Here is a 14,583-nt window from a genome sequence, read left to right as displayed (position 1 = left end):
ATTGCAAATTGTATTTTCTGTAAGTCTGCCGTTGGAGTGACATTGATTAAAGCAGCACCAGTCTCTTTTTGTCTAAATCAATGTTCCATTAGTATTCATGGGCTAAAAATAGATGATTTTGCTCTTCAAAGTGACTATTGCAATGTCATTTTTACTGCATTTTGGTGAATCATCGGAATTATTTACCCCTTCGTAGCCGAAGCTCCTCTGTCTCCTTTTTCAGCCGGTCGATCTCAGCCAGGAGTTCCTGGTTTTTACTTTCCACCTCCTGCAGTTTACTGGAGGATCACAGACAGAAATGCATCAAATATGAACCAGAGGTTTGAGATGTTTTTTTTCTCCGTTTAACTGAAACAATTGCATAAAATTAACTGTTTTGAAATGAGAGAACTAGATTATGAAAAGGTTTTCTTTGGTTGCTGATGTGAAGTAGTCATACCATTCTGAGGACATGTTGTTGGCCTTGACTTTGTTCAGTTCATCCTGGATGCCCTGCTTGGCCCTGATCTCAGCATCCAAGGCCGACTGCAGCTCCAGACGGGCCGACATGTCCAGCTTGGCGAAGCGCCGCATCTTCCATGGCATGTCCTGAAACAGAGAGGAAGAAAAGTTGGCTAATAAAGAGCTGTGAGAGATGGTGTCCAAAGGAAAATTAGATGGGAGGAACCACCATGCTCCTTATAATGGTCCTGAACTATTATCAACATTATATAAATCAAAAATATAATGGAGCGACAAATATACTAGTTGTCTCAGCAGCATCTACAGCAGTTATAAACAGTGATGTGTTATACCGTGGCTCTGGCTCCCAGGCTGGTGTTTCTCAGTCCCTCCAGCTCTTCTGTCATCTTAGTGGCCAGAGCCTGCAGGTATCCCCGAGCATCCTTCTCATCACTCACCCTGCAGGAAACACCAATAAGCATTAGCACGCATGCAAAGACCAATTTCATACTTATCGAAAGCCTAAAAAAAGGACCTGATGAAAACTTGTTAAACTCTGAATTGTTATCATACAACAATTTCATTGTATTTAATAAGGGCATTTTATTTTCTAAAAATCATTTTAGCTACCTATTCATTTCTATGCATGTTCTTTGTTCTAAGTGCTTCGCTTTGTGTATGTATGCGAGTGTATTTATGTATATATATTTTAAAGTTTCTTTACTTCATTACTGCCAATGATCAGGACTCCCCTACAGAAATACAGATATTGCATCTAAAAGAGACCTTTCTGGTTAAATAAAGTATATAAGTTTTTGCTCTTATTTTAAAGCCTTTCTCCAAACATCCTTCAGGAGTACAAATAAACTCATGCCTTTGTAAATACTGGCATAAAAAAAAGAAAGTCTGACATTACTGTATGCTCTATAGGTACCATCACTTCTACATAATGTTGTGCTCACACATAGACACATGTTTAGTCTTCCAGTCGCTCTGTGCAGCTCACTAATCCCCAACTGCTTCAACAGTGAATTAAAACTAACTCAAACACATACTGACTTTCACATGCACACACAAATTTAACAGTGAAGTTGTAGACAAATTTGATTTTAAAATCTCAGATTAAAAAAATGTCAATAATATTTACCACTATGGCATAATGTTGCCCTGTTTATCTACTGTAGTAGCACAGCATCTCCACCAGAGGGCAATATGACTAGTTGAATAATTAAAAAGTTTATAACATGCTACATTTGTATGTACATGTTTGTAGTGTGAGTATGTGTGTGTTTGTGTGTGTGCTTGGTATGTGAACTATGTGAGGACTGCAGGCTCTTCCAACAGAGGGAGGCCAAGCAGCTGGCGAGGTGTCAGCTGCTAAGGGAAGTGATCTGAGCGAAAGGGAGGGTCAACAATCTCTAAGAACTTCCGAGGCATGTGGGACATGCTGCAGTTTTACTGTTTGGAGGAAACCCAATACACTACTGGACAACATAGCAGTGTGTGTGCGCGTTTGCGAGCGCGAGTCTGTGTGCAATGTAGATGCTGACTTTCAGTTTGTGCTAAAGCATAGATAAGAAAGTACAGCATATAGCTTAGAAAGTATTCACCATATTTGAGAAAGTGCTCGTGTGCATGTACTCGTGTTTATGCGACCATCTCACCATTGGATGATTTCTGTGATTTGAGCCTCCCAGTGGGCAACGCTCTCCTTTTTGTCAGCCAGCTCCCTCATCTCATCCTCCAGCTGTCGGTTGGAGCCGGTCACCTTCTCAAACATGCTCGTCAGCTGAGGAAATGCACACACACACACACATATGTACATTATAGAATTATCGAGCTGGTATGTTCCCTCCCTATTGCTGAGATGTGCAGATGGACACTCGCAGGTCGCAGTTTGTGACAAAGGGAGATCGACCTTTTGCTATTAGAGTCCCCACGTTTGGATCTCTCACGCTCTGAAAGTTTTTGGTAATACATGATTTCCATTCATATTTTCAGACACTTTCAGAACTATATGTGCAAAGACGGATCAAATCCATCCTGAGAGCTTCATCTTTTAAGCATAACATTTTTCAGAAAGTGAAACAACTGAAAAAGACATTAAATTACTGCAGTGATACGTGCAGTCGCTCCCATGGCAACCACATCCGTATTCTTTCCATTTCATAATTTTTTTTAATCATTTGCAGACTATAAAAATAACACTCTCACATTTTATTCCATATGTCAGAATGCCTTCCACCTTGGAGACGCTGTTTAAATTGGGAGCCTTTTTTGAACTTCCAAAGGCCATATCCAAAATCAACAGAGTGTAATCCAGAGAGTTATTCCATCTGAGTGAGTAGGAGGCTACAGGGTGTTTTTATGGGGGATATTGAACAGTGATTTCTTTGGCATTGCTGAGTGAGGGGGGGGTGGAGTAAGGAATGTGATGAAAGCGTTTGGGCCGACCGAGAAGGTTACCTGGGGTTAGGGAAATGTGTTTTTCTGCAAATGTGTGTGTGAGAGAGCTAGATAGACATTACACAAAAAGCTGAGAAAGCAGGATAGAAAAAACATTGACGGAAAGAAGGAGAGAACAAGAGAAACCTGACCTGTGTAACAGTGGAGTGGCCTTTCATTATGTTTATAAATGAGCAGATATCTTACCTTATCCAATTCACTGGACAACTTCTTGTTTTCCTCAGAGAGCAGGATTCTATCCCTCTCATACTTCTGCTTGTTCTCGGCCTCAAACTCTTCCCGTTCGCTTTGGCTGGAAGAAGCACGAACACATGGATTGTTAAACTTGTGACAATGTATAAACATACATTTATTCTGACCATTATTTACAACTGGAAATCCAGTCTTGACTTGTGCCTTTTCATCTTTACATGCATGCTACCTCTATCTTTCAGAAGTAGGATTTTATTCAGACGTTCTGGTTTTGTGGAATGGTTTTCTGCCCCTAAACTGAAACACTGGTCTTTGAACAGCCACTCTACATTAAAGTAAGATCAAATAATCTTGGTGCAGTGGTTTTATAACAACAAAAGTACAAACATATCATATATACAATCAAACAATCTCCACAGTCAACCTCTCTCAGAAGGCCATATCTATCCACCTACCTTATGTCTTGTGTGGGCCTCAGGCTCTATTTCTAGATTTCATAGTAAATCTAAGGCTTGTTACTAAGACCTCACATACATTATTCAACGCTAACACATCAACGCAGTTAGAATCTGATACAGCTCTGTGTTTAGAAATGAATTAGAAAGTAGCGGGAATAATATGTCTGTAACACCAGACAGGAAGGCTGGGATGGTGGCTACAAAAACAAAGCTCTGAAATTTTCTACTCAAAAACAAAATTCTTTTGAAATTTGATTGAACCAGTAGATCTCAAAGTGGGATCAGATACCCTGAAATACCAACCAGGGGGTCTGCCGCAGAAAAATAAGTTAACTTCTTTTCATGGCTTGAGTTTTTATTATATGATTTGACACGTTTTCACTGTCTGAAACTTAGACTGATGGACATAATTCAATTTTTAACATTAAAGGCATCAGTTTAGTAAGTTTTTCAAAAATATACCCCTCAATTTAGTGCACATTACTAACTTTAACATTGTGGCTCAGAAATGTGACTAACTGAGGTAAACATGAGACTAATGCTGAGTCATTCAGCTACATACTCAGTCACATTAGTTGGAAGGGAGAGCTTATGTATGGTTTCCTTTTGGAAACCATACAGACAGTATGATTTGATTTTGTAGACAGTTGGGATACTGGTGTGTGCTCTGAAAGAAGAGATTAATTCTAATGTGTTAAATGTCATTTTCATTCTTTTACCACCAGAAAGTAAATCTTCCATTTTGTAACTCTCATTCTAACCTTACCCACTTCAAGACCACTAATACCATCAACTATTTCATTAGGATATCCAAACCCCTATGAAACAGCCCAGAAGTCGATTCTAGCTGGGTTAGTTGAAAAGTATTTTTTCAAATTATGGGAGATAGATTTAGATCAACTGTAAAAGAAACATCACTTCACAGTTACTACATATTTATACCAGACAGGGGACTGAGCTATTTTTAACTGTAATTACCTCATGAATTCACCACTGAAAAAAGACATGAAGAAAAATAATACAATAACGATTTAGTCATTTACGAAATAGGATAGTGGCAGAAATAATGATCCAGAACGAGACAATAAAAGAGGAGTACAAAACGTGGCCCTAATCAGACAAGGCTGTTGATATGAAATAAAATGAGATAAAACACCTCTCTCGACGAGTCTTATCCAGCTTGTCTTTGAGCATCAGGATTTCTTTCTGCAGAGCGAGATGCTGGCTCTCAGCATCCCTTAGCTCCTTACGCAGGGTCTTCAGCTCGCTGCCGTGCTGCGTCTCCCTACGAGTCAACTCCTCCTCGTACAGGACTGTCTTCTTCTCCAAGTCTCCCCGCAGGCGTCCTACCTCCTGGGACTGATCAGCTGAACCCGGAGTGGCAGGGGGACCGGACTGCTTCAACTGGGCGGGGGGAATATGAAGAAAAGTTTGTGAGGCTGAGTGACAAAGATGAGGAAACATTTGAAAGAAGCTCAAACAGCTACCAGCTTCACTAGAGCAGAAAGCTGAGAAAGGCAATTACTTGAGTGGTGTCAGCCAGGCAGGAGACAACTATCATGATTCCAGTTGACACAGAAACACAAAGCTGTTTACTACGCCAATATGAAAAATAACTTTAAACAATTATTTAAACAGAATGCAGGCTGTTAAAAGAGAAACTGTGTGTGTGCCTAGAAATGTTTCCCTTTGCTGAGTTATTATAAGGGGCATTGTGTATCATTCCTGCTACTGATGAAAGGTCCATGTTTAGTGATATTTACAGAATGTTTTAGTGGTTAGACTGTGGTTCATTAGTGTTCTTAGGCAGACACAAGAGGCACTGGTTTATTCTGTTGTGTTGATTATTTGTTGTCCCTAGAAGTTCTGATGCATTAGTCCAATAATATTTGAAGCTCAGCATCTGGGGTTCCAAATTTGTAAAATTAAATATGTATAATGTTGTTAAAATTTTCAGTCAGTTGAAATAAACCCTGAAGAGAAAAATTTTTGGGATTCTTTTATGTCTGTATAGGCCTACTATAAAAAGCATTTTTAATTTTGGTACTAGTACTTTTACTTTTGATTCTTAAGTACATTTCAACACCAGATACTTTTGATACTTAAATACATTTAATATAAGCTACTTTAAGACTTTTACTCAAGTCATTTTGTGACGGGTGACTTTTACTCACTTTGAGTCACTTTCAGGTAAGATATCTGTACTTTTACTCAAGTATGGCTTTCAAGTACTTTATACACCACTGTCCATAACACTGATTCATCAATGGAAGATTTCAAGGAGGTGCTCAACCTCCCTCCAAACACCCCACATTCAAATTTAGCAGGTGTAAAAACGTCACACACGGTTGTGCCGTTTTATAATGAATTATTATAAATTGCTATCTTATCAGATGCAGCCAACAATGTAAACCAGGAGGAGGACGGGTTAATGTCTGCAAACTTACCTTAAGCCCTTCGAGCTCCTCCTCCAGCTGTCGGCTGTACTGCTCATTCCTCTCTCTCAGCTTCCTCTCTTTCTGAGCCTCTACTGACTGCTCCTCCGCCTGCGCCTCCATCTGATGATGGACACACGCAAACTCAGTTGATTGGATGAAATCATGCCATACACAATTTTTTCTTCATGTTCCCAACACACAAGGAGTAGAAGTAGCTATCTTTTATAAGCTAAATTCACACGTGACAACTGCAACAATACACAACAGGAGGAAACAATATCTGTATAATATTGTACATAAGAATAAAGCTACTACAAGAGTGTTTCTGATCTACTGTATATTCAAGGAGATCTATGGAAATTCTTGAGGTGATGCAGATGTAACACAAAGACAGCAGCCGAAGTGGGAATTGTGCACCAACCAATGACTGGACACAGAACAGGGTGTGCTAGCAACCACAGGGCGACTACTCTACCTCCTTCTTGGCCCTCTCGGCCTTTCGCACCTCAAGGCGGAGAGCCTCCACCTTTTGACTGTGGCTCTCCATCTCCTCCTCCTTATCGCGCACCTGGCGAACCAGACGCTGCTTCGCCGACCTGGGTTCAGTCACAACAGAGAGCAAATGTTACGAGAAAATTGGAAAAAGCAGTATGGGTATGATTTTCAATATGTATTATGATGTTCATTTACTGTGATTTTGAGACAATGGTAAATGGCAGTGGTTTTACCTGAGGTCTGTTAGTCTCTCATTGAGCTCTGAAAATTCCTGCATGGCCAGTTTTCTCTGACTGTGAGCTTCCTTCAGATCCTTCGACTGACCCTTCATCTTCTCAGTTGCTTCCGTAAGGTCCTGACCACAACAGGGACCAAGTAGATAAGATTCCAACAGTGACATTCCTCAGGATCAAAAGCTTCAAAGCTGAATTTTGTTGCTTTGTGTCATTTTTGTGGTATTACTATATACTATTTATATGAATATGAACAAAACACTGGTTCTTAAACAGTGATATACATAAAGGTAATGTTGTTTCTACCTTGTGCATATCATCTCTCTCCTGTGTAATGCTCCTCATCTGTTTCTCCAGGGTTTTAATGTATTTAGATGAGTCCTCCAGGTCTCTGCGAGCCGACGACACATCCTCCAGCTGCTTCTCCAGTTGTCCCGAGTCTGACAAAGAAATATAGGTGACATTTTGAGTTCAAATTAAAATGGTTTGACCTGTTTATATTAATCACAGACAGATATCCCATATAACCCTTCAGTGGTTTCCCTCTAAAACTCAAATTTAGGTGATGGGGTTGTGAAGGCAGAAAAAGGATCCCATACCAGCGATCTGCTTCTTGAGGATGTCGATCTCGCTCTTCAGACTCCTGATCTCCACCTCCTTGTTGGCGCTGGGGGGGCCTTCGCCTGTTGGATGCTGCAGTGCCTGCACCGTCTGAGTCGACTCTGTAACAGCCAAAGACAAATCAGCGTTGTTTTTTCTTTGTAAACCAAATATAAAAAATAGCCATATGAATTAGGGATTGGTTTTATGCATACCTTTAACATGTGTACAACATATGTCATCTCTCTCTCCCAGTGTAAAATTGCAGTGTGGATGTTTATATGTTTACTCTTAGTCTTTTTTCAGCCTCACCTTGCAGTTTGCGGCACAGCTCTACTTTCTCTTGCTCCAGCCGACGGATTCTCCTCTCATAGGCCTCGGTGGCCAGGCTGTCTTCCAGACCGCGCTTGACATCCGTGTCCAACTGATCCTGACCTGCTCTACCTGGCTCCACTGCCAGTTGCCGTAGGCAACCTCGGTCAGATAGGGTACTATAGGGTGAGACAGGAGTAAGAAAATGATAATGGATAAAAATAGCAGACAGGATTTATAATTAAGGAAGAAAAAACACAGGAGTTGAGCAAAGGCCATAATGGTGTCAACAAAAAATTTTACAAAAATCCAATATAAAAGTGTTTGGTTAAGGGAGCACAAGAGCCAAGAAGGAAATGCCAGAGTAACAGCAGGGGAGGGGAAACAGGAAAAAGAAGAGGACGACAGAGTGATGAGTTGAAAGATGGGAGGATGTTGAGTCATGGAAGAAGGGGGTAAAGGGAGGGTGGAGAAGGAATGACAGGGACATAAAGGAAGATTGGAGATAGAAAGAGAAACAGGGAGACAGAGTGGGGGAGAGGGAAAGACAGAAAGGAAGAGTGGGCAGGGCCATAATCACTGAGCCATGAAGAGATAAGAGATAAGTAACTTGGCACTTTCCCACGGGTACCACTTCAGTGTGTAGATCTAGAGTGAGTCATGAACACCACCTTATTAGGGAAGCCAATTTAACTTCTTAAGATGTAGAGATGAGAATGCTACGAAGTGACTTGTCTGGGAAATATGTCGGTTTTACATGTCTACACATGACACATGGTATTTAAATAGTCAAACTTTTTCATCTCCCCTGATTCTTATTAATTTAGACTTTTTGCATAATTTAACTTTTGCTAGAAACTTCAATAACACTGGTGGAGAATAGTGTCTCAACACCCATTTATAATCAGAGCCATTCTAAAATGATCTATACATCTACTCCCCTTGGTAGCACTCACCATTTACTTGTGTAAGTGAAGCCCACAAAGGGCAGGTGGTGGCCAGAGAAGGCAGTGTGAGAGGGAGGGGGCATGGTCTCCTGAAAAATGATGAAAAAACATGATGAAAAAAAAATTAAACATCATTTCAGATTAATGTGACTATAAATATATATTTATACAACTGTAGGCAGACAGAATGGACAAACGATGTGAGTTTCTGTCTGTCCTTAAACAACCTCCTTACCGAGTTCTTTAGACAGTCGTCATCCACGTCAAAATTGGAGGTATCTGTGGGACTGCTGACTTCTGGGATATATGGGGCCTCACATGTGCGGATGTTTTCCCAGTCGATGCCTGGTTATAAGAGAGATTACAAGTTACATTACACCTGTTTAGAGACATACTGTTAAGTCAAAGTATTCATTTTGGAGATTTCACTTCATACCAATTCAATTAAGCTCTTCAACTTGTGTTTAAGAGGCATGCTAGCACTATGGTTCTTCAATATAAGCAGTAAAGAAAACTGCATGGGGCACCAAAATAGTCGTTTCTTCATAATAAGCGTAACAAATGCAACTGCAAGAAAAGATACCAGTGAAAATAAAGACACATAAAATCCATACCCCCCCCCCTCCTCCTCTTATTGTTGTCAAATGGAATACCCCACCTGAGACAATACCAAGTCACTCAATGTACAGGGGCTTAAAGTCGGCTGGAATATCAAACCACACCATAACACACAGCTGTTTGCAGGATGGAGAGTGATGAGGTAATCTATCATAATTCTCATTCTGATCTCGTCCATCTTGTTTGTAAGAGACATTGAGTTGGTTAGGAACAGATTCCGGAGCGTTGGTCTATACAGGTTAGCCTTTAGCCTAGCTTTTAGTTAGTAGCCACGCTCGCTTTCCCCACTTCTTTTTCTTCTCCCTTCACCTAAACATAGGCTTTCCCAGCCTAACTGTCTAAAATCGTTGCTCTGACTTTGCAGGGAATCTGATCCTGACCACCGACATTGAGATAGGTTTATAGAAAAAGCCAATTTTCTCCCTGATTGTCTCATTTGCTGTTGTAGGTCATAAAAAGGCAGCAATATTAAAATAAGCCATTTTAAACCTCATTGTAGGGGCTTTAATTGGGGCTGTATTGACAAAGTGTTCGAAAAATGTACCAGTGAAGAAGGGGTGATGCTTGAAGTCCTCAATGCCATTCTGACCCAATCGGTGCTCTCGACTGCAAATGAGCCTGCGAACCAGATCCTTTGCGTCCTCTGACACATCTGATATCTGCTGTGGGAACTGAAATCGCTCCTGCACGAATAAACAAATTGAAGATGAGACATTTCACTTAAAAAAAACATTGGTTCAATCGAGTGTAGTATTCTGCTCGAGCACTCACCTTGTGGTTCATGATCTTCCCGTAGGTTTCCACCAGGGACTCTGCATAGAAAGGGGTCTCGCCGTACAACATTTCATACATGCAGACGCCAAGGGACCACCAGTCGCACTCGGGACCGTACTTGCCTTTCCCGTCCTCCATGGCCTGGAGGATTTCTGGGGAGATGTAGTCTGGAGTCCCCACCGCCACGGAGGACTGGACCTAGTGGAGTGACAACACTTAAGTCAATGACTGATCCCAAGAATGTCACAAATGAAAAAATATCTCACACACAAGCAAACACAGACTACACATTTAAAGTTCAGTCTCTATGCTAAAGTGATGATGAAGAGTTACAAGCTGAAGTCTTGGAAACATGCAACATAAATACCACCAGTCCAGCAAGAGCAAACAACCAAACAAAGAGCATAATGGACTTTCACACCCCCAGTACAGGATGAATTCATTATTTAATTGTTCTTTTTTTGGGTTGGAGAGGGAAAATTTGACACAGAGTCATAAATAAATATCAATGCAGTACATTTCTAGATTTCTAAATGCAATGAATGTTATGAATTTTCAGTGGAAGAGAGAAAGCAGATGTCACAGTTGGATCCATCATACGACCATTATTAACCAATAACTTTCCCATTATTCAGGAAGTTGCTTTATTGCAGATGATACACAAATGTGATTCACTGTTCTCGGCAGACAAAGCTTTAATCCAGACATTTCACTTTATAACACCAAACTAAGGAGAGCACAACAACCACTGAACTTATTTCTTTAAATGCACATATAACCTCATCACTGTATCAAAACTGGAGGAAGAAAACCAGGCACTTCTGTGATAGTCATCCTTTCAATTGATCTTTTATATAAACCCTGACAGGAAGGTTTTTTTGGGGGGGAGAGTTGTCTGAATCATAAACTGCAGGCAAAGCCAAGCAGCTGAACCACACACACTCCTCCTGAGAGACCCCTGGGGGTTGACGAGGAGGTCAGTAAAGCTCTGGTATGTTTGCTTTGGACCAGAGGAGGAGGCATCAGCAGCAGTGTGGTAAAAACGTACCGTCCCGTCCTCCATGAGTTTGAGGCAGGAGCCAAAGTCTGCCAGGCGGATGTGGCCATTCATATCCAGAAGAATGTTGTCTGGCTTAATGTCCCTGAAAGACAGGAGAGAAAGAAAGAAAGAAATTGAGCAAGGGATTCTTCAGAAAAGAACGTGGAAAATGAAGAAAACAAGACACTATTCCAAACATAACAACACTTTAAGGACATCCAAAACACACACGCACAAGCCTGATTTCATATTACTATGCAATTCACCATCAATTATCATCAAACTGATTTACATAGCCTGTGGAAAGTGATGAATAATAACCGAGATATATTTGTGATTCAATTAAATGTAATTTCCCCCCGACCAATTTATCAGTAGCAACTTTAAATTGAACAAAAGAAGGAATCAATGCTGGAAATAGCTAGAGAGCTGTGTTATGGGAATTAGCGATACAGAATGTGAATGTGTGTGTGTGTGTGTGTGTGTGTGACACAGATTCAAAGCACACACAAACATGCCCCCTCTTTGAGGAAATATGCAGTGCAAAAACACACTCCCACTCCCCAAAAATGGGAAAAAAGAAAAACCCTGTCCTAAACCGACACACTCCCTTGTTCCCTTTTCCTACAATATTTGTGTTTGTGAACAGAGACGGCCCGGGTGGGCGGTGGGTGGAGGGGGGGTTACTGAGAACACATTCCTTTACAGATGTGGTCACAGTGGCCACAGTAGACTTTCTTGTGAACCTGAATCTGTTCTGCATTACTACTGCTGACGATATGTTTGTAATATTAGATACAGACCGTGGCTTGTTTCCAGTAACCAGAAGTTTGCCTATTACCAGCAACAACCCGCTGGAAAATCCCAGTATTCCGCTATTTCCACCACATAACCAGTTAACAAGGTTTTTTCAAAGCGGAACAGGGACATTAGATTGGCTGGAAGATTTATTAACCATGCACAAATGGAGCAGAATTTTGTGGCCACGAGGGCTTTGACCAAAGAGTTATTTTCCTCATTAATTGTTGGTTTGGTTTGTTAAATGTCACACAGATTCAAAATGCTGAGCACACTTCCCCTAAGCCCAGGGGGATGTCTGAATGAGCCCATGTGTGAATACAGCAGGAGATTATCCAGAGGACTCACTGTGAGCGATTGGGCAGGTTGATAACTTTTTTAAGACGCAAAACAACAACAAAAACTCAAAAAGAAAACGCAGACAAAAATGTCAACTTGGAAAGACAACGGGATTGAAGAGCTTTAGTTGATAAGGGCCAACAGTGGTGTTGATGCGGGTAAATGAAAACACTTGATATCCGCAGCAGAGTGAATATGTTATGTATTGCCTCCTTCACCACTGCTCACCTGAAAACTCTGGAGATGTTCATATTCTTGTGAACGTGTCTGAGCGGAGAATCTCTTGCTACATTTTTCATAAATGAAACTCTGGAACCCATTGTCCAGATATTTTTCTGGAGTTCGCCGACAGGTGGTTTATGTTTGGCTGCTGTTGCTATTGTCTTACATGGCGGTGGACTTGTGTAGATCCCAGGTATTGCCAGGTCTGGTCTAATCCAGCCTCTTCTGCAGTAATTCCAGTAGAAGTTAAGTAATTTTACCTTTGTTTCATCTGTGACCTTTTCCTGTCGGTCTTAATATTTATTGATCTGTGTTTATATTTAGTGGAAATCCACAATATTCATAATTGTAGAAACATACTAAATAACCCTGGTGATTGTTGACCTGACTATGACAGAGACATCACTGTATCCCACATCATGGCTAAATATAGTATTTGTCCTTGTCTGACCATTCCAGTGATTTCCCCTTAGGGCAGACCCTGTCAAGCCCTATGTCTGTGCCCTCGTATCAACACATTGAACCATGATATGCCTCAATACACATGCTATAGAGGGCACATAAAAAAAAACTTTGTAGTTGTGTTAAAACACACACAGACACACAAACACAAAGAGACGGACCAACGTAATGTAGCAACTCACACACACACTGGTTAAGGGGATGATGTGTAAATCATAAGTCAGCTAAACAGTTGCTGATGTAACAGGTTACAGAACTGAGCTGGTGCTATTTCTGTCCAGTGATATGAGCAAGCCTCTGCTTAAAATAATAAATCTGAGCACACCCCCTCGCTCCCTAACCCTAACTCATGCACAGACAAACCAACTATTACAAATAATGTTCGGATACCAGGTTTGACATGAAATATCACCAAATTGCTGGAAATCACTTCTACTTGCAAAACAGAATTTGCCATAGAGTGCTGTTTTGAAGCAGCAAAGAAAAAGTGGCCTCCAGGAAAATAAACTTGTACTTTTGGGTAGATGAAGCTAATATAGTTGAAAGATGTGGTATCGGATCGGTAAAGAGATTCGGGTACTCGCCGATGCCAAACTCTGCCCTTTCAACAGTATCATAGGCATTTCCGAGGTCGCTTTGGGTGTCGGGAACATCTCTCGTTGACAATATGAAAGGTTTATAGAATAACACAAGGACATAAAAACGAAGACATGGCCTTCTAAGGTCAGCACATTCAAAATAAGTTCTCAAGTTGCACTCAATAAAATCCAGTGTCTCCTAACAGACAATAACCAAGGTAATATTGTTGCCTGGCAAAACAATCTATATTTTTTTTCAAGTCTTTCTGCTAACGCTCAAGAAATTCTCACATTCCTCATAACATTTTTCTTAAATCCACTCTAAACTACTTAATAAAGACATGAGACTACTCTCCAGGCCTGAGACATTTAGAGTACTGACATAAGTTGGGTTTGTAGCTGCTTTTGATGTTTGTGTCTTCAGCAAGAGATTTGTTCGAAGCCAGATGTGAAGCCCCTGTCAATTTGCCGAAGTGTTAATAGTCCTATCTCATGGGGCTTGAGCAAGGGTGGGCTGACAATCTCTGTGCTTCAGAGACACCACCAAATCACCAACCTATAAAACCATGGATTGAAGTTACAACTGCACATATGTGACGCGTGCAGACACATAAAAGTCCGGCTCCAAAAAAACGTCAGTTTATTTCAACTGTATATAAATTGACACTCACTTTCACCCAATCTCTGTTTGCATCGTGGGTTACTTAGAAGTATTTTTAAAGAGCTTGACTGCTCACTGATGAGTTCCAGATTGGACATCACTTTCCAAACTGCATAAAGCCTTCTAGATCAAAACCACATACCGTACCCAAGTGCATACATTCACGCAACCAATGTGGGGTTACATGGACTTGGCAGACACAAACACATAAACAACTGACGGGACGTAGACTCAAGGTCAGAGCATAAAACTTAGAGATGAGGGGATTGAGATTCCTCACATACAATTTTAATGTCTCTAAAAGGACATTTCCCTTGGAACATACACCGCTCTGCTGGAACCTTCACCTTAACTCTAACAACTCAAAACCTAGACATGAAGTCAGGCTTTAGCAATAGGACAAAAAAGGTGTGGCTGTTGGCTTGTAACTGTAAAATGTTATATATAAATAGCACCTCTGGAATCGTCTTCACCTTTTTAAAGGAGATGTTTGCCCTCATTAACAACATT

The 14,583-nt window shown here is 40.8% G+C and overlaps 1 protein-coding gene across 5 annotated transcripts in view; it reads right to left on the bottom strand.

Annotated features, from left to right (window-relative positions):
• cdc42bpab (CDC42 binding protein kinase alpha (DMPK-like) b) overlaps window positions 1-14,583 on the bottom strand; it is a 75,643-nt gene that overhangs the window by 16,591 nt on the left and 44,469 nt on the right. For all 5 annotated transcript variants that reach the window (XM_053444725.1, XM_053444728.1, XM_053444726.1 and 2 more), the window contains exons 6-22: window positions 11,023-11,116; window positions 9,972-10,172; window positions 9,745-9,883; window positions 8,818-8,927; window positions 8,592-8,671; window positions 7,636-7,814; window positions 7,323-7,445; window positions 7,030-7,163; window positions 6,724-6,845; window positions 6,471-6,591; window positions 6,005-6,115; window positions 4,714-4,961; window positions 3,094-3,199; window positions 2,106-2,230; window positions 795-900; window positions 440-588; window positions 187-278 (exon numbers count right to left, since the gene is read on the bottom strand). In XM_053444725.1, coding sequence (XP_053300700.1) covers window positions 187-278; window positions 440-588; window positions 795-900; window positions 2,106-2,230; window positions 3,094-3,199; window positions 4,714-4,961; window positions 6,005-6,115; window positions 6,471-6,591; window positions 6,724-6,845; window positions 7,030-7,163; window positions 7,323-7,445; window positions 7,636-7,814; window positions 8,592-8,671; window positions 8,818-8,927; window positions 9,745-9,883; window positions 9,972-10,172; window positions 11,023-11,116 — 2,240 coding nt within the window. The remainder of the gene's footprint in view (window positions 1-186; window positions 279-439; window positions 589-794; window positions 901-2,105; window positions 2,231-3,093; window positions 3,200-4,713; window positions 4,962-6,004; window positions 6,116-6,470; window positions 6,592-6,723; window positions 6,846-7,029; window positions 7,164-7,322; window positions 7,446-7,635; window positions 7,815-8,591; window positions 8,672-8,817; window positions 8,928-9,744; window positions 9,884-9,971; window positions 10,173-11,022; window positions 11,117-14,583) is intronic.

This window comes from Pleuronectes platessa, chromosome 17 (genome assembly GCF_947347685.1).
Source record: "Pleuronectes platessa chromosome 17, fPlePla1.1, whole genome shotgun sequence".
In the NCBI taxonomy this organism is placed as follows: Eukaryota; Metazoa; Chordata; class Actinopteri; order Pleuronectiformes; family Pleuronectidae; genus Pleuronectes; species Pleuronectes platessa.
Note: the sequence above shows the minus strand (reverse complement) of the source record. Positions and strands in the feature narration are given on the sequence as shown.